At 38.1% G+C, this 25,981-nt stretch overlaps 1 protein-coding gene across 1 annotated transcript; it reads right to left on the minus strand.

The window, feature by feature from the left end:
* LOC129217539 (uncharacterized) lies at positions 1-25,981 on the minus strand. Its single transcript, XM_054851856.1, has 3 exons — positions 25,534-25,981; positions 2,103-2,249; positions 1-1,017 (listed from the first exon to the last, which is right to left on the minus strand). The coding sequence occupies exons 1-3, from the start codon at positions 25,711-25,713 to the stop codon at positions 886-888; spliced, it is 459 nt and encodes a 152-aa protein (XP_054707831.1). The 5' UTR covers positions 25,714-25,981; the 3' UTR covers positions 1-885.

Raw genomic sequence — 25,981 nt, forward strand, 5'->3', positions numbered from 1 at the left:
TTTTTATCTTTCGTTCATTTTTCCCGATGTTTTACTTCAGTCACATTAAAAAAAAAGCATAGATATCAATGGCAGAATTGAAGTCTGTTCTTGTGGTGATGTTTGATTCGAGCAGGCTATTGAGAGCTCATCTAGTGCCTATATTTACTTTTATGTAGCTTATCAATTCTACGTCACGTAGGCAGTAACGGAGCAATCAACAAATTATGGCCCTCTGGGATTCAGCTAGGTGAAGGGTAAGTGTATATTTAATTAAATGAATGAGGGGCAAACAAACAAGTAGTTGTGAAAGTGAGAGTGTGATGATTAAGCTAAGAGCCAGTTAAGATCTTCGACGCATCATCTACTTCTAAAAGGTAATTTCAATTACATGTGGTCAAAATTTTAGCATTTAAAAATATTTCTCTCTCTTTTTCCCCCTCTCTCTCTCAAAAAAAAAAAAAACCCCTAAACAAGCATTTCAGAAACGTTTAGTCAAGAATCCCCCCCCCCCCCCCTGTACTTCTAAAATCACTTCAAGTGAAAATATACATCCAAGGGCACTTCTTGACTAAAATTTAGTTGGAATGTTATCCATTCATCAGAATGTCATGCATTAAAGTACATAATAATGCACCCATCTCTTTTTCAGCAAAGTTTCCAACTGTTGATATTTTTGCTGACAGTGAATATATCGTCTTTAAACTTTCGAACACCTAGCGATGGAAACAGATGTATGCAATGAGCTTGTGTAGACTACTGGGACAGGTAACTGGTCTCAGTCAGCCGATTTGAAGCCAAGCAAAGCAGATATCGCATTTTATGAAGAGACTAAGTTTCATGAATAGTATTGCACTAATCTCTTGGGCTTTGTTTCTATTTGTGTTTCTGTCAAACATTCTTTTTTCACTTCTGCTTCTTCACTTCGTCCTTCTCATCTGTGTGGTGCATCAGGAAGAGACCTGAGAGGATGAGCATGGTGCCCGACCACCACAGGAGTGACAGGGACTCGCCAAAGAACACCTGACCATACACAGCCTGCAAGGAAAAGAGAGGAAGAACGGTTAACAACGAAACTAATTGTGAGTGACGAGACATTCACAATGAAAAAGCATACACTGCCAAGACATGACAGCACCAGCTGTCACAAAATCATAATTTTTTCACCAATCAGAGAAGAAAATCTCCATTCAGCAGTTGTCTCAGACTTTGTAGTACACAATATTACAAAGTAATCAGGACACTTTTATGATTCTTAAATTTGTGCAGCAAGTTTATATTATATATATAATAAACGTAAGACTTTATCATCGTCACATATCAATGAAAGATCTTAATAGTGCTATTTAATCAATTTAATATTTATTTAGAGATAAAAAAGGTATTGGAAGTACTACATCACAAATTATGAAAGTTAAACAAAAAAATGGTGGTTAAAAATTGATAATATATTACATTTGGGAAAAAATATAGATGAGTTACTAAAATAACCAATAAAATAAATTTATTTATAGAGTAGCATATATTGAAACAACTTCTAACTTTCAAAAACTTGAAACATTTTTAGAATACAACAGGATTGAAATCTTAAACATGGTAGGTAGTTGCGTTTGCGAAGCATATTTTCACATTCATTCCAAATTCAGAGGGAATCTCCGTCATGGCATAAGAAACTATTGTTGGTGCAGAATTTGCACTACTGCACAAAAAATAATTCAATAAAATAATTTTTAAAAAAAAACAGGAATGTCAAAACAAAATGCTAAAAACCAGGACAAACCACAGCACAATATTTTTTACTGGGAAAATCAAGACAGCTCCTTTTTTATTCAGACAAAATAGAGCAAACACTAAGCTAAGTCTTATTGAACAGAAAGCTACGTCTGTTTAATTAGAAAATGCCAAAACACCTCGTAGCCCTAGACATCAGGCAAAAAAAAAAAAGAAAGAAAGAAAGAAACATTCTGAAGCTTTTAGGTAAATGATGCTAACAAAAAGAAAAACCTCCAACGTTCATACCAAGAATGTCGGATCTGGGCTAGCAAATGAAGAGGAAGAATGCAGGTAAAGGTAACAACAATCATATTCACAAATCAAATAACAGCAGATTTAAAATACTCAACCGTGAAAAAGAAATTGGCAGCGGTGTTAGTGACGGTGGCCTCCAGGGTTGTTGAACTAGTCCTCAGGGCCTTGGTAAAAAGGGTCCACATTACGCCGTTGGACAACAACATGGCTAAGAAGAAGCCCATCCGAGTGAAAACGATCATCTGTGAAGACAAAGAAAAAAATACAAAGAGAAACAAACATTTCTAACAACAAATTTGGAAACAAAGCTCACAAGCCTTTCATTAGGTACAATAAACATTACACTGAGGCAGTGGCGTAGCTACAATTCCTGCAGCCCAGGGCGTTATCTCATTTTGACGCCCTTTCCGGGGTGCCCACTGGTGTGGGGGGGGGGGGGGTCCATGACGCGAACTACGTCATTGAAATTTTTAGGGGAGGTTAATTTGACAGGGTTTTTGATTTCATTTGGAGGGACTCTCGTTCGGGGGGGGGGGACTTTGCAGCATTTGATGGGGGTGAGCCACCGTCCTTAGGTTGGATGGGGACCCCAGCACTCTTTTGTTATGCAATAGTTAATACATTAAATGGTGAAAAGTATTTAAGTTAAATCTTAAAAAAAGAACTTTAAAATATACATACGAATATACAAAAGAAAAAATGGGGTTCAGGGGGCTTCACTGCCTCCGAAAAATCTCTCAATTTTTGACGTTTTTGGTAATGCTAGAGGAATGGCTGATTGGATTTCCTACTGGAATTTTTTTTTTTAAATTAAACTCATATTCAGCTTTTTAAAATGACGTTAGGGGGTCAGAAGCTCCTCAAGGAAATTTTTCGAAATCGAAATCTTAGAAACGCAATTTTAGCCTATCTTTGGAGACATTAAAAGGAAACATCTAAGATTTGCGGGTTCGCTCCGAAAATTTTTCGACTTAACTGAAAAGCACAATAGTAGAATCCTCGGTACCGTTAGAGAGATCCTTTGCGTCACCAAAAATGCTGGAAAATCAGGCGGCTCCCCTTTTTTAATGTTTCGAAGGGTTTTTTTTTTTAATATAACTTTAGGAGCAGGGGGATTTCCCTCAAATCGTTCTCGAAACTTAGGTTCATTTTAGGCTATCTTGGACAAAGAAGGATTGAATTCTAAAAGTGAAATTTTAAGCTGTCCGGGGTAACGTTACAACAAAACCAACTAGTATGTTGTGGCCATCACGAAACTTTCTTCTATATTTTTCTTTTTTTTTCTGATCCCTCCTCATGCTTGACGAGGAAGCAATATTCCCAACAAAAACAAAATTACACATGCAAAAACTTGACTACCGTCCCAATGTCTGAATTATTGCAAAAGCAAAGCAAAGAGCGAAAATTGAAAGTTATTTTAAAAGTCTTGCTTGAATTAATTACAAATATTTTATTTGTTAACAAACATAAGATGGCAACAGTTAAAAATTTTAAATCATTGAGATAATATTTCCGATCATTTCCATTCAATTAAAATCACGAGAAATACGCAGACGACAATCTATTACGATTTATCTTTCTTATTGTTGCATTAATAAAGCTATTTTTATTCAAAAAAAAAAAAAAAAAAAAATCAACACCTCTTGGAGCGATTGGCGTCAAAATTGAACCAAAGCCTGTTTACATATGGATTTACATATGTTCCAAATTTCAACCAGAACGTAGCATTACTTCTTGAGATAGGGCACTCACAATGGAAAAAAAGAACGGACGATTGCGCTACCCCCTTTTTAGCTGTTGACACCAAAATAAAATCAGCTCTTATACCCACTAAGGACTACTTGCCGATAAATTTTTCTTTCATTCTGTTCATTATTTCTTGAGATACAGCAGTCACAATTGACGACAAAAAATGTTCTATAGCTCAACCCCCGTTTGAGTTATTGACACCAAAATTGAATCAGCACCTGTTCCTGTTAATGGCAACATATGGACCAAATTTTGTCTGATTTCGCCAGTTACTTCCTGAGGAATAGCAAGCATGCGTAACTCAAAAAACGTCCCATTGCTCCACCCCCCTTGGAGGAATTCGCGCCAAAAACCAATGGGCACAAGTTCACATAGGGGCACATATGTGTACCAAATTTCGTTCGATTTCATGCGGTAGTTTTTGCTGTAGAGCGGCCACAAAAAACTGGTCACACACAGACGTGACACACACACACACATACATACACACACACATACATACACACACACATACATACATACACACACACATACATACATACACACACACAGACAGACAGACATTTTCCAAAAATAGTCGAAATGGACTCAGTACACCTCAAAACGTTCGAATCCGTCAAAATTCGAAATTCGAAAATTTGCACGAATCCAATACTTTCTTCTATGTATTAGATATAGAAGAAAGTAAAAATGGGGGTACAAAAATGGGTGGGGGTTCGGGGCCCTCCCTCTGAGGCTATATTTGCTCTTTTTAGGAGAAGGGTTCGGGTTCGTGAGCTCTTCTGGAAATTTGCTGACATTGAAGTTTTTAAAACGCAAGTTTGACCTTCAAGTTGAGAAGTGAGGGGAGTGCGTTCTCTACCGGTTATGTTTCGGTATTGAAGGATAAAAAAGTGAACTTTTAGACTGTTCTTGATGACGTTAGGAGAAAACAGAGGGCTCAAGGGCTCTGCTCGGAAATTTTTCGACATTGAAACTGTAAAAACGCGATTTTAAGGGAAGGGGTAAGAGGTTCAGTTCTTTTGCCAAAACCACTTTTCAAGTTTGTCTTTCGTGACGTTAGACAAGTAGGGTTCCAATTGGAACTTGTTTAAAATTGAAATCTCAAAATTGGCATTTTAGGCTTTGTTTGTATGGCCAAGTTCTCTCCTCCTCCCAGAAAATTGTCGAAATTTAAGTACTAGAAATGCTCTAATTGGTGAGATTATAGAAAGGGGGGTGGAGATGGTGGATTCAGCCTAGAAGTTTTCCGAAATTAAAGGTCAAAAACAGCAGGCTTTGGCTGTTTTCTCATCAAAGGGGATCTCACGACGTCACAACCCTCTTTTGGATTTATTTTTGGTCGGTTCACTTTAATTCGACGCTCTCAGAAATTACAGACTATTTGCTAGATTTGACACTGCTACATTGTAGAATTCTGATGATTTTTTTTTTTTTTTTTGAAAATTCAATTACAATTTCCTTTATGATATCTTTAAAGAAATACATACAGAATTAAATATTTTTATTTTAGCTAAAAATCGAAAATGCATTGCGTTATTTACTTAATTGAGATAGTATTTTTACATTTTGCGAAAAATGCGACAGTAGCGGAAACCCTGTTCGACACTTTCAAAATTCTTGAAGCAATTCAATATTTTTTCAAACGTATATATAACGAGAGAGAGGGTATAGATTTTTGTTTGGAGGGGGGGAGTGGAACTATCATTACTATTATCTCACAATCAAATTTTGAGAATTGCGTTAAGCGGGAGAAGAGAAATAACCATATGAACCTACAGCCATAAGTGTAACATTCGCGAAGGTCCCTCTCCCCCTGAAAATATTTGAAAATATAGTTCTAAAACTGCAGCTTACATGAACACCGGTAATTTTGGGAGGAGGAGAGGTTCAGGGACTTTTCTGAAGGGTTAAAGCTCGTAGACTCTGTTTTTGAAATTTCTCGAAACTGAAGTTCTAAAAATGAAGTTTTTGATGACTTTTAAACGAGGGGGTGGGGAGGAGGATTGAGAATGCCTCTAATTTTTCAAAAATGGAAATGAAATATACAAAAAATGCCAAATTGTAAACCATCTTTGATAAAGTTTGGGAAACAGAAGCGGTTCGAACAATCTTTCCCTGGAATTTTTTTGAATTTGAGGTCCTAAAAACGCAATTTTAAGCATTCTTCGTAAACGTTAGGGAAAAGGTTTAGATTCGGAGCCTCTTCGACTCCGATGGAATAATTTCGGAATTGAAAACCCAAAAACGAAATTTTAGACCTGTTTTTATGATGTTAAGGGAGAGAGGATTGGGGGTACTCTCAAGGAATTTTTAGGAAATTTAAGTCAAGAAAAACGAATAGTAAATCATCTTTGATAACAAGGAGAAATGTTCGGAGAACCTTCACACAGAATTTCTTAATTGGCCCTCCTCTGAAATTGTTTTTTGATTTTAAAATCCTAAAAACCCATTTCTTGGCTATTTTTGGTAAAGTTAGAAGATGGGATGGGGTTGAGGACTCTTTCCGGAATAGTCCCAAAATTAAGTCCTGAAAATGCAATTAAAGGACATCTTTCAGGATAAGGGCTGGGGTTTAGAGAATCTCTCACAAAAATTATTCGAAATTGAAGTTCCAAAAACGGAATTTTAGACAATTTTAGATGATGTTACAGGGAGCTGAATTCGGGACTCTTTCGTGGAAATTTGTAGGCTTGGAAGTCTCTGAAAACCAAAATGAAACCTAATCTTAGAGGATTTTGTGGGATCAGGTACTCTGGTATAAGGGGAGGGGTGCTGCAATCCTATAGCTCTTCTCCTGGATTCGCCACTGCTCTCAAGTATTGATACTACTCAAAAATGCTATTTCGTCATATGTATTTTAATTTTTAAACTATGCAGTGACATACCTTTAAATGTAGGGATAATGTTACGAATAAATAAAAAATGCTTGGGGGTCGTGACTCACAGGTTGGGAACCCCTAGCATGACCTCACCCAACCGTGTTCCAAGCCCGGGTAATTAAAAGGAGGAAAACGCACGACAAAAGGAGCGCGCAATGTTTGTCATGGTGGTCCTGCTGCTAGTCGTTTTCTTACCCAATAGAAAGGTCTCTGCAAGATAGCCCGCTAAGGAACTGGTTCACAAGCACTTGATGCTGTAAACATGCAGATGTAGAATAATGGGCTAAAATGCTGAATGAGAGATGTTTGCTTTCCAACATCGAAAAGAAGTTCAGTTAGCAGCATATACTTGGGAAAAGTTTCCACATCAACACTGTCTTTTTTTTTCCACATCAAACACTCAAATTGCCGCCCGGGGCGGACTGCCTCCTCCCAGATACGCCACTGCGCTGAGGTGAGGAAAATACAGGTCAACAATCGAATGTACAGATAATGTCAGTAATATCAAGTACTTATGCACATAAATATTCAGCCTCCCCCCCCAAGTTCAATGGCGCAAATTCCCCCCATTTTCCCTCCTACTTTTCTTAACCCTTTTTTATTTTTTAAATCTCTTATTTTTTATTTCTTTTAACATTTTTATTTATTTATTTATTATTATTATTATTAATAATTTATTAGAAAAGGTCTGTGCTACGCCAATGACATACACACACACGCAAACTAAACAAATAAATAAAATAAAATATAAACAAAATAAAATAAATACAGTAAAACCTCATAAGTCATCACTGAAGGGACCAGAATCAGATAAAAATATAAAGTATCTGCGCACGCAACTCAAAAGTATCTGCAAGCTAATCATTGTCTATCACGTAAAAAAAAATTAAAAAAAAAAAACTTTTTGTCCGGATTCCAAAAAAAAAAAAACATGCTTAATCATTAGAAATAAATACTTGCAAGAATATGCTTTGAGGTTACAAGGAACTAATTTTCATGCCAATTAAGTGGGCCTATAGATGCAAAGACCTAAGCTAAATTTCAAAAATTTAAAACTAAGCTTCTTCTAGCAGATATCTTAGCATTCGTAAGCTCACATACTTTTGGGAATTATATCTCCACTGCGGATCATACAATGGTTGGACCTTTCTTTTCTTAAGCTGTCGAGTCAAGAAATCAATAGGATACCTAAATTTCTGAGAATGAAGGAAAAACTAGCAATTCGCTGCTTCTTGGAAATGCTCTGTTGAGGGAGGGGACAAAAACAAGTGCAATAAATCTAGTAGTAAAAGTGTTATTCATGAAGATGAGAGATACCACTCGGAGCAAGTCCCCCATCTGACTTTAGTCCCTTAATAGCCCACAATGCACACATGGATTCCAAAACTATACCGTATTTTCGGACGTAATCTCCGCGGCACTTACGCCCGTACGTACCTAGAAAAAAAAGTTTATAAATTGCGAATCCGCGGCGAAGGTATCCGCACGGCAACGGATGTATCCACGCACGGCGTGCGCGCAGTGGCGGATACAGCCGGCGGGCAACCGGGCATTTGCCCGGTGGGCCGGTCATTCTTGGGGCCGATCAACTAACAGCAAAGTCTTTCGGGCCTGTCTAATAACAGCAAAATGTAAATTGTGCGCGCATGTGATTAGAATAACGCCAATTCGCAAAACACAGCCTCAGCTCATCTTTATGAATGGGCTAAAGCTTGCGGGTAAAGGGACGTAGGGCCGTCACCACAAGAAGGGGGGAAGGGGAATTTCTGAAATGGGGCCCAGGGCCTGATTACCACAGAGACTGACTAGGCCTAGGCCTGGAGCCCATGTTCCTAATGGGCCCCACATTTTTTAAAGAATTATGCATAGCATTGCAATGATATAAAATGTATATACATGTATTTTTTAAAAAACAAAAAATTGTGACTCATTATGTAATTGGAAAAAAACTTCTTTAAAGGGGAATTTTTAATCATTCAGTCAGTAACGAATTTACTTGGTCACGATTATGAGGGGGCCCAAAGGGGATTCATAAATGCACATAAGTGATTTATACATAGTTGTGTGATTAGACAAAGAGGCCTCCAAAAATACATTCGTGCTTTAAAAATGTAAACCAAACACTGCATAGTCTTCAGGGGGTCCCAAAATTAATGTGGGCCTAGGGCTTCACTTTTAGTTATTCGGGCTTTAGGGCTGCCAATATATTTTTAGTGGTATAATAAAAAATAAATGTATAAATAAAAAAATAAAAAACAGAGAAACCTTAGCGGTCGTAAAAAGTTAAAGTATCTTTGGTCTCTTTGACGCTTTTATTTATAAATGACAATTCACAATTGCTATAAAATGCAACTGAAGGAGGCTTGTGAAAAAATTGACCTTTGTCATTTTTTCCCCGGAACCGCTTTTGCTCTAGACGACCCTGTTTATAACAATTGGAATAAAAGTGACAAAATATTTTTTTCCGCAAAATTATTTAAAAATATGCAATTATAAAATACCTTTGAGGAGCATCCAGTTTCAAAAATTTGCTGGAGGAAAGTACTCGAACCTCTCCCATTTTTTTTAACATTCCCAAAGATGGTCTAAAAATGTGTTTTAAAATTAACAGTATCAAAAATTTTCTGGGAAAGTGCCCCGTCCCCTCCTTCCTCTCGGCATCATCAATGAAGAACGTTTTAAATCTCGTTTTTAGTGCTTCAATTTCGAAATTTTCCCGGGGTGAGTCTCCTGAAAACTCCTTTTCCTAACATCACTGAAGGTCAGCAAAAATTTCGTTTTTGGATCTTAATTTTCGAGTAACTGCCGATGTCCTAGTCTTTACTAAAAAAGGCTTTTAAGACTTCAATTTGAAAAATTTCTGGTGGATGGCCTTAGAATCTATCTCAACTTAAAATCACCAAAGATCTTCTAAAACTGCGTTTTCAGAGCCAATATATTTTTAAAAATTTCAGAGGAGAGCCCCCGGAACCGCTCGTCATACCATATACTCGAAGATAATTTAAAATTCTGTTTTTGGATTTCCACTTCTGAAAAATTGCAGCTGGAGAAACCCTGAACCTACGCTCCCCTAACATCACCAAATATTGTCTAAAATTGAGTTTTTAACACTACAATTTCGAAAATAATCCTGGACCCCCCCCCCCCCCCATTTCAGACTCAATGTTAATCTTTCCATTAAGTCTATATTGCTAATACTTTAATGAATCCCAGAAGCCAGAAAGCTAAGTTCACTCTCTCTGCCTCTCTCTCTCTTTGTATTGATACATGCATTTGAAAAAATATTAAGGGGCTGCCAAATTCGTACCCGACCCCTCCCACCAGGTTTTTGACCTCGCATCGAGCCTGGGGGTCGTCAGGATATGGCAGTATAAAAAAGGGGATGTTTATGACAGGACCCAGTAATTAACAGGGCAATTAAGTTACTTGTTATGACTGCAGAAAAGGACATACTAGCCAAGCAGTGTTATCATTAAGGAAATATTCAGTCAAGTTCCGGGCATTATAAAAATACTTAAATGGACAATTACAATCACAATTATCCCCTAAAATAAGGTTTAGCTAATACTGTATCAATTTGTTCACCATTAAAGCGCAGAAGCGTTCATATCTGTTAAATTTTGTTTAAATAAAATATATTTAGTTGTTAAGAATAATTTTCTCATATTTAAGTGATATCCCAATCGTTAGGTAAAATATAATATTCATAAGAGCTATGGGGCCGCTACATCTCCTAATGCCAGGGCCGATTTTTTCAACCAATCCGCCACTGCGTGCGCGCGTGCGTCTACATCAGCGGTTCCCAACCTTTTTCTCTTTGCGAACCCCTTGGAACAGGCAAAAAAGTTCGCGAACCCCCTGATGTTGAAATTAGTAACATGTAAGAAACAATAAAAAAACAGCATGTTTGCTTTCCATTTTTTGCAGCATTTGATTGCAATAAACAAAAATATAATTGTGAAATATCATTAAGTGCAAACATTAATAAAAAGTTAAAACTACATCTACAAGAAAAATTATAAACAAGAAGTTTTATAAACCAACTATTTTTTTTAAGCATACTTTAAATTGGGGAAAAAATCCTTAATGCGATATTTGTGGCTGTTTGACGGAACAAAGAAACTGAATGTTTGGTTCAATGTCTGACAGTTTGAGTCTTAAATCAGGCTCTGCATTCAATCTGCTTCGGTATTTATCTTTGAGATAAGTATAGGAAGAAAATCCTTTCTCGCACAGATATGTTGTACAAAATGGTAATAAAATTCGAATTGCTTTTTTGAACAAAACGGTATAGTCATTTCTTACACTGAGCCAGAAGTCAATTAACGAGAGCTCTTTAAAGGTAGTTTTCAATGAATTATCACAGGATAACTCGATGAGCATTTCCTTTTCAGGTAATGTCAGGGTGTTCTCTAAGCATGGATTTCCTTCAAAAGGATTGCGTATCCAGTTGTTTGAGAGAGGGACGTTACGCCTATTAGGAAAATACTCGTCAAAAATTAGTTCAAGATGTTGCAGATGTTCATATACATTTCTTTTAACGCTTTCATCAAGTTTCATTGAGTTTTCTGATAAAAAACTACTAAGAGAAGTGAAACAAGAAAACTCACCCATTTCCAGGCATTGGATCCAGAAATTCAATTTTTTTACCATAGCTTCAATTTTATCATATAACGAATATATTAACAACTGCACCTTGCAAGGATAGATTTAATTCATTTAATTTTGAAAAGATGTCAGCTAAATATGCAAGCCTTTGCATCCAAAGAGGATCGAATATGCAAGTGGACAAGTGAAATGCATGATCAACAAAAAATGCTTGGACTTCTGACTTCAATTCAAATAAGCGTGTCAAAATTTTGCCACGGGAAAGCCATCTAACTTCTGTGTGAAGAAGTCAAGTAACATGAAGGCTTCCCAATTCCTCACAAAGCGCGTGAAATAGACGGCAGTTTGTGGCACGTGATTTTATGAAAATTACAATTTTTACCGCATCATTCAAAGTAGCGTATAATTCTGCGGGAATACGCTTACATGCTAATGCTTGTCTATGAATGCAGCAATGAGTCCATTCAATTTTCTCGTTGATTTTCTTTACTCGCACCACAAAGCCAACAAATTTTCCTGTCATTGATTTTGCACCATCCGTGCACACACCCACACACAAAGACCAATCTATTCCATTTTCTTCAAAGTAACTGTTGACCAGTTCGAAAATTACTTCTCCAGTTGTGTTGGTTTTCAAAGGTTTTGCAAATAGTACATCTTCTTTAATTGTATCGTTAAAAATATACCTAACATAGACAAGTAATATTGCAGCGTTTGCTACATCACTCGACTCATCAAGCTGGATCGCAAAATTATTCTCTTTTATTCTATTCACAAGTTCTTTCTCCACATTACTTGCCAAATCAGTAATTCTGCGTGATACTGTGTTGTTTGATAGCGGAACCAGGTCAATTTTTTTTGCTGACTTTTCTCCCAGCATACACTTAGCAATATCTTTAGCACACGGTCCAATTAAATTTTCTGCAATTGTATGTGGCTGTCCAGATCTTGTAATTCTATAACTGACTCGATATGAAGCTTCAAGGGCCATTTTACTATCTTCGTTGGATTCTAACAGGAACGTAGAGACGCTACACTTTTTATTATATTCCAATTTTCTTTTAAAATATTCGATAGGTTTGTCCTTGTATGTCGGATGCTTTGTTTCGAGGTGTCTTCTCAGAAGTGACGGTTTCAAACTGCTGTTCGCTAGAACTTCGTTGCAGAGAAGACAAAGCGGTCTAGGTTCAGACTCTTCTCCAGTAAAATAAAAGCCCATTTGTAAATAGTCACTGTCATATTTTCGCTTTTTTCCTTTTTTCTCCCCTAGTTCACTTTTCTGTTTCGTCGGGGGAGGCGGCAGTTCATTACAGCTATCTATTTCAATATCCTGTGTTGATTCGAAAGTTACTGCTGATGTTGAGGGTTGATCGATTGACTGCTTGTCCATTTGTCGCTCAACCAAACTACCAGTTTTCAACCATCGATCCATAACAGCAGAAAGTTATTAAATCATAAAAATTACCAACACGATTATAACTTCACAAACAGAGTAGCAAGTTCACGTAGCAAAACCAATTGCAAACAAAATCACTTGTTTTCAAGCATCTCTAAAGTATCTCTAAATACGTCTGTTAACAACTATTTCCCCAGAACTATGAGCATGCTGATGTTATATATTTTTGAAAACGAACAGATGGGTAAAACCCAGAAATAAATTTTAAGTTGACATGACAGCCTTTTGCTGTCATGTCTGCTATTCGATGGCTGAATTCGACGGAAATTCCCGAGTTATATTTCAACCAGATTAGAAATAATACTCCTATGATGCATTGTTTGAGAATTCTTTATTTTTTTCGACATATGTATATTATGTATATTGTTTGATTGACTCCACGCGATGGCGCCTTTTTAAGGTCATCGTGATCCCCGCCACAGCTTAATACAACGTTTCTGCATGGCGCCTCGCAATATAGTCCAGGATCTGAAGGGGGTTGAGCATACATGGAAAGGCTGACGCAATATTATTTCTGATTATTGTTACAGGCACGATGGTGATTATGAAACCACATGTCGTCGCCCCCCTGGGTGGTCGACAACCCTGGGGGAGGGGGGAAAGCAGTGGGGGAGCCGTTTCCTAAAACACTCATAACTCGCGAACTATTTGAGATAAAACACTGAAAAAAGTGGCAATCGACGCAACAAAACAAGGGCTTCATGAAAGCTAAATATAATTATGCACCTATCTTTGTTGGTTTCTGAGTAAAATTCCATTTTTCGCAAACAAGCAAAATTTTTGAATAAAATGCGCAAAACAAACTTTTTTTGACCAAAATAAATTCCAAATCAAAATTGTTTGATTTTTTTTCGAATAATGTCCAAAATATCATTATTCAGTTTGTTAAAATCATTTAAGTACTGTTAACTCGTTGAAAAACAAAATGACAGTAGCAAACTCGAACACGATTTGCATTATAGTTCAGGATCTGAAGGGGTATTTTGAGCATGCATGGAAGACCTGACGCAAAATTATTTCTGATTAATGTCACAGGCACTATAGTGAATATGAAACCACATGTCTTCGCCCCCCCGGGTGGTCGACAACCCAGGGGGAGGGGGAAAGCAGTGGGGGAGCCGTTTGCTAAAACACTCATAACTCGCGAACTATTTGAAATAAAATACTGAAAAAAGTGGCAAAAGATGCAACAGAACAAGGGCTTGAAAAACCTAAATATGTTTATGGTCATATCTTTGTTGGTTTTTAATTAAAATTCCATTTTTAGCAGCCATGTAAAAATTTTGAATAAAATACGAAAAGCTTTTTTTTCAAAGATAAGTTTTTTTTTAAAATTATTTAACCGTTTAGGGAATTAATAAAACCTGAAATTTCATTATTCATTTTGTTTAAAACTACTTAATTATTACCAACGTGAGCGTTAAAAAGCGAAATAGAAAATGCAAGCACTTGCCTAAGTTAGCGCATTGAATAAAACGGCAGTATGCTAAGGAGAAAAAAAATGGCCTTATTATCCTTATGACGAACTATTTATTCTTCAGTTTACAAACTTATTCTAATTGCAAAGTATTTAACTATGGCTTTAATTTTGTTATATACTGCTTTAAATTTGAGAGGAACTAGGGAACCAGGCCCAGAGTAGTTTCAATTCAAATATAATTTTAATTTATTTCTATTAATTTGTGTTTTCAATTTGCACAAAAGAATATTGCGGGTATTGTTTTGCAGATATTGCTTTTTATAATTTACTCAACAAAGAAAAATGATACAAGAAATAATATGTACTAAATAAATATAAAAAATGAGAAGCTTGAGCTTTTATGAAAACGAATATAAATATAAAATTATACACTAGAGTTCTAAAAAAACTAATTAAATAAAATTAGTAAAATAATGCGTATTAAAAAATAATTGTAGAATATCAATATGCATACATAAAGCATTAATACATCAGAAATTCTGAAAGGTGGATAATACTCTTTTTTGTTGACTTGTAATTGTTCTATTGAATCGTTCTCTTCCGAGTATTTTGTAGTTTACGGGTTTTTGCTTTGGCCTTAAAAGCACAGTATTTACAGCAAGATGAATTATTAATAAAACAATTACAAGATTATTTACAGTTCTTGCCTGCGCAGGGTGGATTAAACTCTCTGGTAACACTGGCTGCATCATAAGGTGTGGGGCTTTATTGTTTTATTTTCATTCAAGTGAAACCCAAACTTGGTTACATCTAAAGGAACTGCTAAGGTACAGGGGAATTGATTCAATAGTACAGTTGAGCAATACTTCTTAGTACATGCTGGAAAGAATTGCAGGAGCATGGTAAAGAGCTGATATTATATTTATTTCTGATGGAAATGACAAAAAATTATTGTAATGTACTTTCCGGAACTTCTGGTTTTCAAGTTATGAAAACGACAGTGAGATGTACCGATCGTGTTTAAGGTCCACTCGTGTAGTTTGACTATTGGAGAGAAAATGTTATTATTTTTTATTTGGAGACCTGCAAAATCTTTGCTACATTTGAAACAATATGGGACAATATGGACCAGAGTCATTCATTCCATCGATAACTTGAACTTTGTTCCTAAAATAGGGTGCTTCTTCCAGAGTTTCGCTGCAAGAAGTATCATTTTCAATTACATTCACGAAATCGGACCTCGCGCTTTGCTTCAGTGAACTATTCTGATGAACCTAACCTAGCATTGGGCTTATTGTATGGGAATGATTTTTAGATGTATTAACATCACTTTTGAGTTAACGTTTCCCAGGTTAAATGTTTTTTGGTTTTCTTTTGCTGTTTTGCAGTCGCTATTGAAGACATTGCCATTGCAGGACTTCTCTAGATAAGAGACTATTCACATTTTCTTTAACGTTCCACTAAAATTTTGATGCTGCTTATGTGGCAATAGCCTCGCTCACTATATTTCATAACTCAGGAGTAAAATCTGCAAAAGGGTATCCTGATCATTTATCCTTTCCGTAATTACTTCGTACTTGCAAACTTGCATGTTTTAATTTTTAAAAAAGTCCCATTGTGACCCATACTAAGCAGCTATAATGCGTTAAAGGTTAAGTAATTAAGTAATTACTTAACTGGGACATTGTTTTGATAATATTACGAAATAAAACCGCCAAAATAGGAGAGCCACAAAATTTACTTTGGTTTATGTCGAGTCTTCAAGGTACATAGCGCAAACTTTTTTTTTTTTTCCTTTTGTGAATTACCTCAAATGCTTTTTGAGCTTGCTTTTATTTCACTTTTCAACGCTTTGATAATATTTAAGTAATTTTAAACAAACTGTATAATGATATTTCAGATTTTATTGGTTCCTTAAACAGTTAAATAATTTTGATAATTTGAAAAAAAAAATGCGTATTTTTTTCAAATTTTTTGCTTGTTTGCGAAAAATAAGAATTTTACTCAGAAATTAACAAAGATATGATCATAATCATATTTAGCTTTTATGAAGCCCTTGTTTTGTTGCGTCGATTGCCACTTTTTTCAGTGTTTCATTTCAAATAGTTCGCGAGTTATGAGTGTTTTAGCAAACGGCTCCCCCCACTGCTTTCCCCCCTCCCCCGGGGATCTCGACCATCCAGGGGGGCGAAGACATGTGGCTTCATAATCACTATAGTGCCTGTGACATTAATCAGAAATAATTTTGCGTCAGGTCTTCCATGCATGCTCAAAATACCCCTTCAGATCCTGAACTATATTGCAAATCGTGTTCGAGTTTGCTACTGTCATTTTGTTTTTCAACGCGTTAACAGTACTTAAATGATTTTAACAAGCTGAATAATGATATTTTGGACTTCATTTGAAAAAAAAATCAAACAATTTTGATTTGGAATTTATTTTGGTCAAAAAAAGTTTGTTTTGCGCATTTTATTCAAAAATTTTGCTTGTTTGCGAAAAATGGAATTTTACTCAGAAACCAACAAAGATAGTGTTACAAATCTTGTAAATAGTAATTATTGTAGGAACGTAACCTGTAAATAGTTTCCCGTAATGAATATACAACCCCTTAACATATGGCTAAAGTATACAACCCCTATTCTTTTTATTTTCATTGATAAAGTTTGATAACGGTCTACGCATTTCTCGAAGCTGAAAGAATGTTGTAGAAAATTCTTGGATGTTTATAAAAGCCGTTAGCGATGGATAAACGGAGAGTTTCGATTCAGATTTCGAACTGAGTGTGTGTATTAGCTCTGTTTATAGCGAGGCATTTCGCTGTGTTGTTTTCGTATTTGGAAGTAAATACGTGTGTAAACGTTGAGTTTACGGTGTTGCGTGATAATTGCTTAATTGCTGATGAATAATTTTGCAGTTGTTGACGATCTTTCCTGTACATAGTGTAAATAAATTTCCTGTGCTTTTATCAAGAACTGTGTCTTCATTTCAAGAAAGTGGAAGTCGCACCGAATCCGTAACAATTTGGCGCCCAACGTGGGGCTTCTTCTGGACTTTCTTGGAGTAAGTCTGACTTTGGACATTTTTTTCATAAAGACTTTTTGAATTTGGACTTTATTTTTATGGTGATTACTCGCGCAATGGATGAACAATTAAAACAACTTCTTGACGCAATCAACTCTGTGAAAAATGATATGGCGACTAACCAAGAACAATTAAAAAATGAATTGACGACTAACCAAGAACAATTAAAAAATGAATTGGCGACTAACCAAGAACAGTTAAATAGTGATTTAACTGCTAAAATTACTACAAGTCAAAATGAAATAAAAAGTGACCTAACGTCGATGAAAACCATGATGGAGAATCAACTAACCGCCATGGGAGATAAAGTTGATGCTCTGGAAGAAAAATTTGATACTGTGGAAGAGCGTATCGCCAATGTGGAAAATCAGTTGGAAGAAGAAGACAAGAAATTTACCTCATTTAAGGAAGAAATAATTAAAGACATGGAAAGGAGATTGGCGACCGCGGAAAGCAGCTCTGTACAGTTTGGCGCTCCCACATCGGTTGCTCGACCGTCCATTAAACTTGCCACATTTGATGGGAAAACTTCGTGGCAGGTTTACAAAACTCAATTCATGATAGTGGCGGAAGCGAACGGATGGGACTCTGCTACCAAGGCCTGTCATCTTGCAGCATCCCTGAGAGGTGACGCAGCGGACATTCTCCAGACCCTTCCGGACAGCCAGCGCCTGGATTTCGCCGCCCTCACATCTGCGTTGGAGCTTCGCTTCGGTGAGAAGTGCCAGAAAGATTTCAGCCGACTCCAGTTGAAGTCCCGTTTCCAGAAAACCGGGGAAACCCTGCAAGAGCTAGCGGCGGACGTCGAGAGATTGTCTCATCTTGCTTTTTGTGACTGTCCTGCGGACGTTCGAGACAACCTGGCACTCAACTACTTCATCGACGGAGTTCGGAATCCTGAGATCCAGAAGGCCCTCCGGATGGCGAATGTAAACGACTTGAAATCCGCTGTGATGTATGCGATGAGATACGAGGCCGCCCAAGAAGCAACCCGTGTGGATCGCCATTTAATCCGGACTCAAGCTGATGAGTCTGATTCCAGGTCGTCCCACCTCGCTGAACTTGAGAGACAACTCGGTGACTTGACAAGACATTTGAGCAGCATAACAGCCCAAAAGAAACAAGAGCAGAAGTGCTGGAAATGCGGTAGTGAAGGACACCTGCGAAGGAGTTGTCCGGCTCGCCAAGCTAAGCGAGGGAAGGAAATCACCACCACTAAAGCTCTGCAGATTTCCTCTTCTAGTAGTGGCAGTGATGGACTTTTCATTTACGCACATGTAAATGGGAACCCCTGCAGACTGATTGTTGACACTGGAGCCAATGTGACAATCATTAGGACCGATGTGGCTCGTGAATTTGGATTGAAACTGCTGTGGACATCGCCACGCGTAAGTCTCCAGACTGTGACAGGTGACAAAATTGAGATTGACGGTAAAGTGGACTTGGAAATAGTGTTTGGGAATGCCACCTACCATCATACGGCATTCGTCGCTAATATCACGGACCCCTTCATTCTCGGATTGGACTTTTTGAAGAAATATGACTTCACTCTCAACTTCAAGACTAATGAGCTGCACTCGATGAGAGAAGACATAGCCGTTTTCCCTGCAGAAAGTGATGTAAAATCCGCTCATCAAATAATAGCCCAAACAGATATATCGATTCCCTCAAGGTCAGAATCATTAATACCTGGCTCCCTTGCAGAAAGCAATAGTTTTCGATTTGGACTCATTGAATACCCTAACCTAAGCAATAGCCTAAAAGGAGTGCTGGTAGCATCTACGCTTGTGGACCTTTCTAAGGATGTAATTCCTGTGAGAGTCGCCAACGTGAGTGAAAGGCCAAGGAATATCCGAAAAGGTGAAGTGTTGGCAACTTGTACTCCAGTAAACTGCATCATTAGAAGAATCAATTCCCCTGAGACTGTGTCTTCTGAGTCCTTGACGTCGAAGTTAATTGGGAGTGCGCCATTATCGAAAGATCAAAGAACTGCTGCGGAACAATTGGTGGACGACTTCAAGCATCTGTTTTCATCTACATCGGAGGATGTTGGCCGTACGAATTTAACGCAGCATAGGATTTACACTGGAGAACACCTCCCTATTAAACAGCATCCAAGACGACTACCGTTCGCCAAGAAGGAAGAGGTTGAGACCCTCCTGAAAGAGATGAAGGAGAATGATGTAATCGAACCGTCATCCAGTCCTTGGGCCTCTCCCATCGTCTTGGTCCGAAAGAAAGATGGCTCCACCAGATTTTGTGTTGATTACCGACGACTGAATGAAATCACCAAGAAAGACAGTTACCCTCTTCCACGGATAGACGACACCTTGGACACTCTTTCCGGACACAAGTGGTTTTCGACCCTGGACTTGAAGAGCGGCTACTGGCAGGTTGAGATACACCCTGATGACCGAGAGAAGACAGCGTTTACAACTGGACAAGGCTTATGGCAGTTCAAAGTGATGCCCTTCGGCCTCTGCAATGCACCAGCTACGTTCGAGCGTCTTATGGAGACAGTGTTAAGAGGACTCTCTTACGAATCCTGTCTGGTCTACTTAGACGATATCATCATCGTGGGACGCAGCTTCGAAGAACATCTGGCAAATCTTAGGAAGGTGCTGCAAAAGCTTAAGGAAGCCAATCTGAAGTTAAGCCCGTCCAAATGTAATTTGTTCCGCCGGGAAGTGAACTACCTTGGTCACATCATCTCTTCTGAGGGTGTGCAAACCGATCCAGAGAAGGTATCTGCGGTCAGGAGTTGGAGTCGTCCCGAAAACATCCATCAGTTGCGAAGTTTCCTGGGGCCCTGCACGTACTACAGGAAGTTTGTGAAGGGTTTTTCCAACATTGCACGACCTTTGCATAAGCTGACGGAGAGCAAGCAAAAGTTTGAATGGTCCAAAGAATGCGAAGATGCATTTCTACGACTGAAGGAGGCTTTAACATCAACGCCTATCCTCGCCTATCCTCAGCCTGAAGAATCCTTCATCCTGGACACTGATGCGAGCAACGAGGGAATTGGAGCTGTTTTATCCCAAGAAATTGACGGAAATGAACATGTCATCGCTTACTGGAGCAAATGCTTATCAAAGTCGGAGCGAAATTACTGCGTCACCAGAAAGGAGTTACTGGCCATAGTGAAAGCTGTAGAACACTTCCATCATTACCTCTACGGCCGAAAATTTCTGCTTCGGACAGATCATGCCTCGTTAACTTGGCTTTTGAACTTCAAGAATCCAGAAGGCCAGATAGCCAGATGGATACAGCGGCTCCAGGAATATGACATGGAGATCAAGCATCGAAAAGGGTTATCTCACGGTAATGCTGACGCTTTATCAAGGAGACCCTGTCCTGAGAACTGCCACTATTGTTCCCGAATCGAGAAACAGTATGGAACGACTAGCCCTACCGCCTATCAGGTGACAGTGACTCCAACATCATCAGAACCTGATCCATGGAGTGATGACCAAGTTCGAAAAGATCAACTTGAAGACCCCGACATAAAACCAATTTTAGAGTTCATGGAAAGTGACAGTCGACGCCCTAGCTGGCAGGACGTTTCCATCTTCAGTCCTGCAACAAAAAGATACTGGGCTTTATGGAACTCACTCCATTTACGGAACGGCGTGCTACACCGGAAATGGGAATCTGACGACGGCAAGACATCTAGGTGGCAGTTACTACTTCCTCGATCCAGGATTTCAGATGTTCTGAAAGAAATACATAGTAGTGCGACTGGAGGACATTTTGGTGTCTTGAAAACTCTCAATAAAGTTCGGGAGCGCTTCTTCTGGAGCAAGGCGAAGGATGACGTGGAGAAGTGGTGCCATTCTTGTGACGCCTGTGCTGCTCGTAAAGGACCGAAGAAGAGAAGCAGAGGGAAGCTACATCTGTACAACGTTGGAGCTCCTTTCGAACGAATTGGGATCGACATCCTGGGTCCTCTACCAAGAACTGCTGATGGGAACAAATACATTCTTGTTTCCATCGACTACTTCACCAAATGGCCGGAAGCATATCCCATTCCAGATCAAGAGGCTACTACCGTAGCAGAGACTCTAGTCCAACATTGGATCTCGAGATACGGAACACCTTTGCAGATTCATTCCGATCAAGGGAGGAATTTCATCTCTGCTGTGTTTAAGGGCCTATGTCAAATTTTCGGAATTGAGAAAACTAGGACAACACCACTACACCCACAATCGGACGGCATGGTGGAGAGATTTAACCGCACAATCCTAAATAATCTCTCGCTTATGGTATCCAGAAATCAACAGGATTGGGACAAGAAGTTACCTTTGTTCCTGCTGGCCTACCGCAGTGCTGTCCACGAGACTACCGGATTTGCCCCATCTCAGATGCTCTTCGGACGAGAGCTTCGGCTACCTTGTGATCTCGTCTTCGGTCGTCCTCCGGATGCGCCTTCATCGCCTGAGGAGTACATCCAGGATCTCCAGGCCCGGTTGGAAGACGTTCATAACTTCGCACGAGAGCGAATCAACATCGCGGCGGAGAAGATGAAGACCCGATACGACACAAGGTCTACTGGACATGAATTCAACGAAGGCGACAAGGTTTGGTTATGGAATCCCATCCGACGGAAAGGTCTGTCACCCAAATTGCAGTCGCATTGGGATGGACCCTACAAAGTCGTTAACCGACTAAATGACGTCGTAGTGAGGATCCAAAAATCACCTAATGCAAAACCTAGGGTTGTACATTATGATCGGTTAGCCCCATACTATGGCCATAGTTCATGAGTATTACGTAAACAACCATGGTTGATAACATAAAAGTTGTAGATAATTTTTGCTTTTAATGTTTAGTAATATTTCTTGTTATTATTGTATTTTCTGTATCTGTTAGTTATTAATTAATGTGTATATTTGTGAACATGTGATGAAATTTGGCACCCTTTCTGGGGATTGTACTGCCCGGGACGTGCAGTCCTTAGGAAGGGGGCAATGTTACAAATCTTGTAAATAGTAATTATTGTAGGAACGTAACCTGTAAATAGTTTCCCGTAATGAATATACAACCCCTTAACATATGGCTAAAGTATACAACCCCTATTCTTTTTATTTTCATTGATAAAGTTTGATAACGGTCTACGCATTTCTCGAAGCTGAAAGAATGTTGTAGAAAATTCTTGGATGTTTATAAAAGCCGTTAGCGATGGATAAACGGAGAGTTTCGATTCAGATTTCGAACTGAGTGTGTGTATTAGCTCTGTTTATAGCGAGGCATTTCGCTGTGTTGTTTTCGTATTTGGAAGTAAATACGTGTGTAAACGTTGAGTTTACGGTGTTGCGTGATAATTGCTTAATTGCTGATGAATAATTTTGCAGTTGTTGACGATCTTTCCTGTACATAGTGTAAATAAATTTCCTGTGCTTTTATCAAGAACTGTGTCTTCATTTCAAGAAAGTGGAAGTCGCACCGAATCCGTAACAATAGGTTCATAATCATATTTAGCTTTTATGAAGCCCTTGTTTTGTTGCGTCGATTGCCACTTTTTTCAGTGTTTTATCCCAAATAGTTCGCGAGTTATGAGTGTTTTAGGAAACGGCTCCCCCACTGCTTTCCCCCCTCCCCCAGGGTTGTCGACCACCCAGGGGGGCGACGACATGTGGTTTCATAATCACCATCGTGCCTGTAACAATAATCAGAAATAATATTGCGTCAGCCTTTCCATGTATGCTCAACCCCCTTCAGATCCCGGTCTAATAAAGAAGGAAGGATATCTCTTTTTGTTGTCTATCGAAAAAAAATGAGAAAATTTCTTTTTAACTAAGATTATAAAACCGCTGAAAGATTTTTTTTTTTTTTTTTTTTTTTTTTGAGCTTAATACAAGAGTTTGGCGCGTTTTCAAATTAAAAAAAAATTTCGTAACTATGTGTGCAAATTGAATATTTTATAATTTTTTACCAAACTAGGAAAAATCCGCCATTGCATCGAAATTTTCGCGAACCCCCTTCCTGCACCTCGCGAACCCCTGGGGGTTCGCGAACCACCGGTTGGGAACCTCTGGTCTACATTATCTAGCTCTGGAAGGGACCAAAAATTTTTGACCACTTATGCAGAGTGACTACTTATGTGGAGTGGGAAATTTAGGTAGAGAAAAAAATGCCTTATAAATGCTTTTATGAATATCTGTAGAATTTAGAAAGCTTAAGTAATCAATGAAAAACTTAATAGAAACTTAAAAAAAGTTTAAAGGTGGGGGGGGGGGGGGGCGGACACTCATTGTAGTTACCTTGTTTTATTTTCTCTTAAATATACATTTCTTAATAATAACATCGTATTTAAATGAACTTACAGTACATTAAAAAATTGACCGATGACTGAAAATTACTCTGTCTTTTAACGTACTTCAAGCTTTAAATTCTGCGTCTGTTGCATAGGCGCCCATATGGGGGAGGGGGGAGACAAGTGGAGGCTCAAGCCCTCCCCCTAGAAATTAGAACTTCTTTGCTTATAATACTTTTTTCTTTGCAAAAATGTAAAAACATTTCTTCTCCAGTAATTAATGAATAAGTTATTAAAAAAGTTAATTTTAAAAATTCTAATCTGTACTTAAATCAGAAATCGGTTTCCATGGGGAAAATATTCTGCTAAACCATGGGGAAAATATCTGAGCCCCCCCCCCCCCTCTTAAAATTTTGCCTTTGGGCACCCATGATCTGTTGTACTTTGAACATATGTTTAATACTGACAAACTTTCTCCAGATTTTGTCTGTCTTACTACTACTAGGTACTCTTACTAGTACTTTTGTCTGTTTTACTTACATCGATTAGATTTTGTCTGTCTTACTGGGTGGAATTTGATTCATATTCTCGGCACTAGGCAGAGTCGCAGCAAGAAGTATGCTTTGAATGACCAGAAGCAAGGAGCAAGATTTCAAAGAAAAATGACTATCACACAGCATTTCAACTAAGTCTGATACTATTTTCTAAGATCCAAAAAGAAAAGGGAATTTTAGAAAACAATTTTTGTGTGACTAGTTACCCAGGGTAAAATTAAAGTTGGTGACCAGTAAGGGAGGATCGTTTTACATTACTGTGAATGAGACCTTGTTGGGCCCAAAGGAAAACGACGCCTTAAACAGAGTGACCACTTAACCAATTGACTACTCATAGAGGTTTTACTGTAGTTTAAATTAAAAATAAATCAATAAATAAATTTAAGTAAATAAATTTAATTTAAATAAATAAACAAAAACATTTAAAAAACTCCTCCCCCTCAAATTTAGGTGATGCAACTTGCTCCATAATCCCCCCCCCCCCCCCGTGGGGCCCCTGAAGTGCTTTCAATCATATTTGAATGACACATATGAAAAGGTTTCTGACATGGTTATGGCCGTACTGCAGGAACTAATAGACTTGGAATAATAAATGATAGTTGGGGACAGACACATGGGATATTCCATTTTGGCCACCATTAGGGTGTTCAACATTCCAAGATCTAGAGTCAGGAGTGAGCCAAGAATACTTAATTTCAAGCACAACCACACCATGAACAACACAGAGGTTCTTGCACGTAATGACCAAGATGAGCAATAAGAGCTCAGAATTGTCAGTGTTAACAGAGAAATGACAGTGCTTGAAATAACTATAGGAAGCAACCAATGGGGAAAAGGTAGGGGGTATGATGGCAGGGGTGCTCCCTTCTCCCTAAGGGTAAGGGCACCCCCCCCCCAAATTATAAAAATACTCTTCAAAACACCCCCTAAAAATTTCAATGGTGCAGTCTCACCATGACCCCCCCCCCCCCCCCCGGGTGGCACCCCTGTGATGGACAAACCCGTTAGAACAGTGTAATGAAATTTGATTTTAGTAAGCTACGGTAGCAGAATAGCGACCCAAGTAGCTTTACTAAGAAGTGTATTTAATTATACAGTAATAGACAATGCAATTAAACAGACATCAAACTAAGTTTCTTAGAACTTTAGGAAACAAAATAAATAGTATGAAAAATAGTACGTGCATGACAGTAGTACAGCCAGGAATGTCTTTCTCTGTTATCAATATTTTCAATATTGAGAATTTTTCCCAAGTGCCTACATTTTGTTCAAATCAATTCAGATGTAAAGGTTTTAACTGCATTTTTTTTTTTTGCCTTGTTATCAAAATAGCACGAAAAAAAATTCATTAATTTAACAATAACTGTGATACAGAATTTCTTTTTTTGATCTGTGAATCACATAACCGAGTAGTTATCTCAAAATTCTGAAAGACATAACACTCAAAATAGAAAATGAAGCTATCATGTCTTCAAAACTTTTAACCCCATCCAATTGAAATAGAATGTGAAATGTTTACTTACGTTCTGACACACAGGAGCGAATGAGTACACGTTCTCTGCGTTGTTGTCCATTCCTTGAAGTTTCTGAACAACAGATTCGCATAAAATCAATGTTTGTTCGGCAGCCATTGAAAATTTACCACATAAAGATGCGCTGGCTGCAAGGAAGCCAGACATCAAAGAATACGTTATACCTTTCATTCTTTTAGTTTGAACTTATTTTGAAAATAACAACGTAATTTTGATGATCAGGGAGTGTTTTACTGCGGTTAGGAAGACTTTAATGCCATTAATAAGTGATGTTTTCATTCACTAAACGTCTGATTTGTATTAATTCATCGAATTGTTTACATTTTAGCAGACGGTATGCCGTAAATTCTCAAGTTGAAGTAGTTAATTTCTGTCAAAAGTACTAATGAAAAAAAAAGTATGAAAAAGGCTTCATTTTCATCGTTTAAGAGCATGTAAC

The sequence above is a fragment of the Uloborus diversus genome, chromosome 2 (assembly GCF_026930045.1).
Source record: "Uloborus diversus isolate 005 chromosome 2, Udiv.v.3.1, whole genome shotgun sequence".
NCBI classification, from domain to species: Eukaryota; Metazoa; Arthropoda; class Arachnida; order Araneae; family Uloboridae; genus Uloborus; species Uloborus diversus.

Excerpts from the sequence above, each read along its gene's own strand:
- LOC129217539 (XM_054851856.1), bottom strand. The coding sequence starts at position 25,713 with ATGAAAGGTATAACGTATTCTTTGATGTCTGGCTTCCTTGCAGCCAGC. Across the intron at positions 2,250-25,533 it reads TCGCTCCTGTGTGTCAGAAC|ATGATCGTTTTCACTCGGAT; the intron begins GTAAGTAAACAT and ends TTGTCTTCACAG. Across the intron at positions 1,018-2,102 it reads CTGCCAATTTCTTTTTCACG|GCTGTGTATGGTCAGGTGTT; the intron begins GTTGAGTATTTT and ends TTTTCCTTGCAG.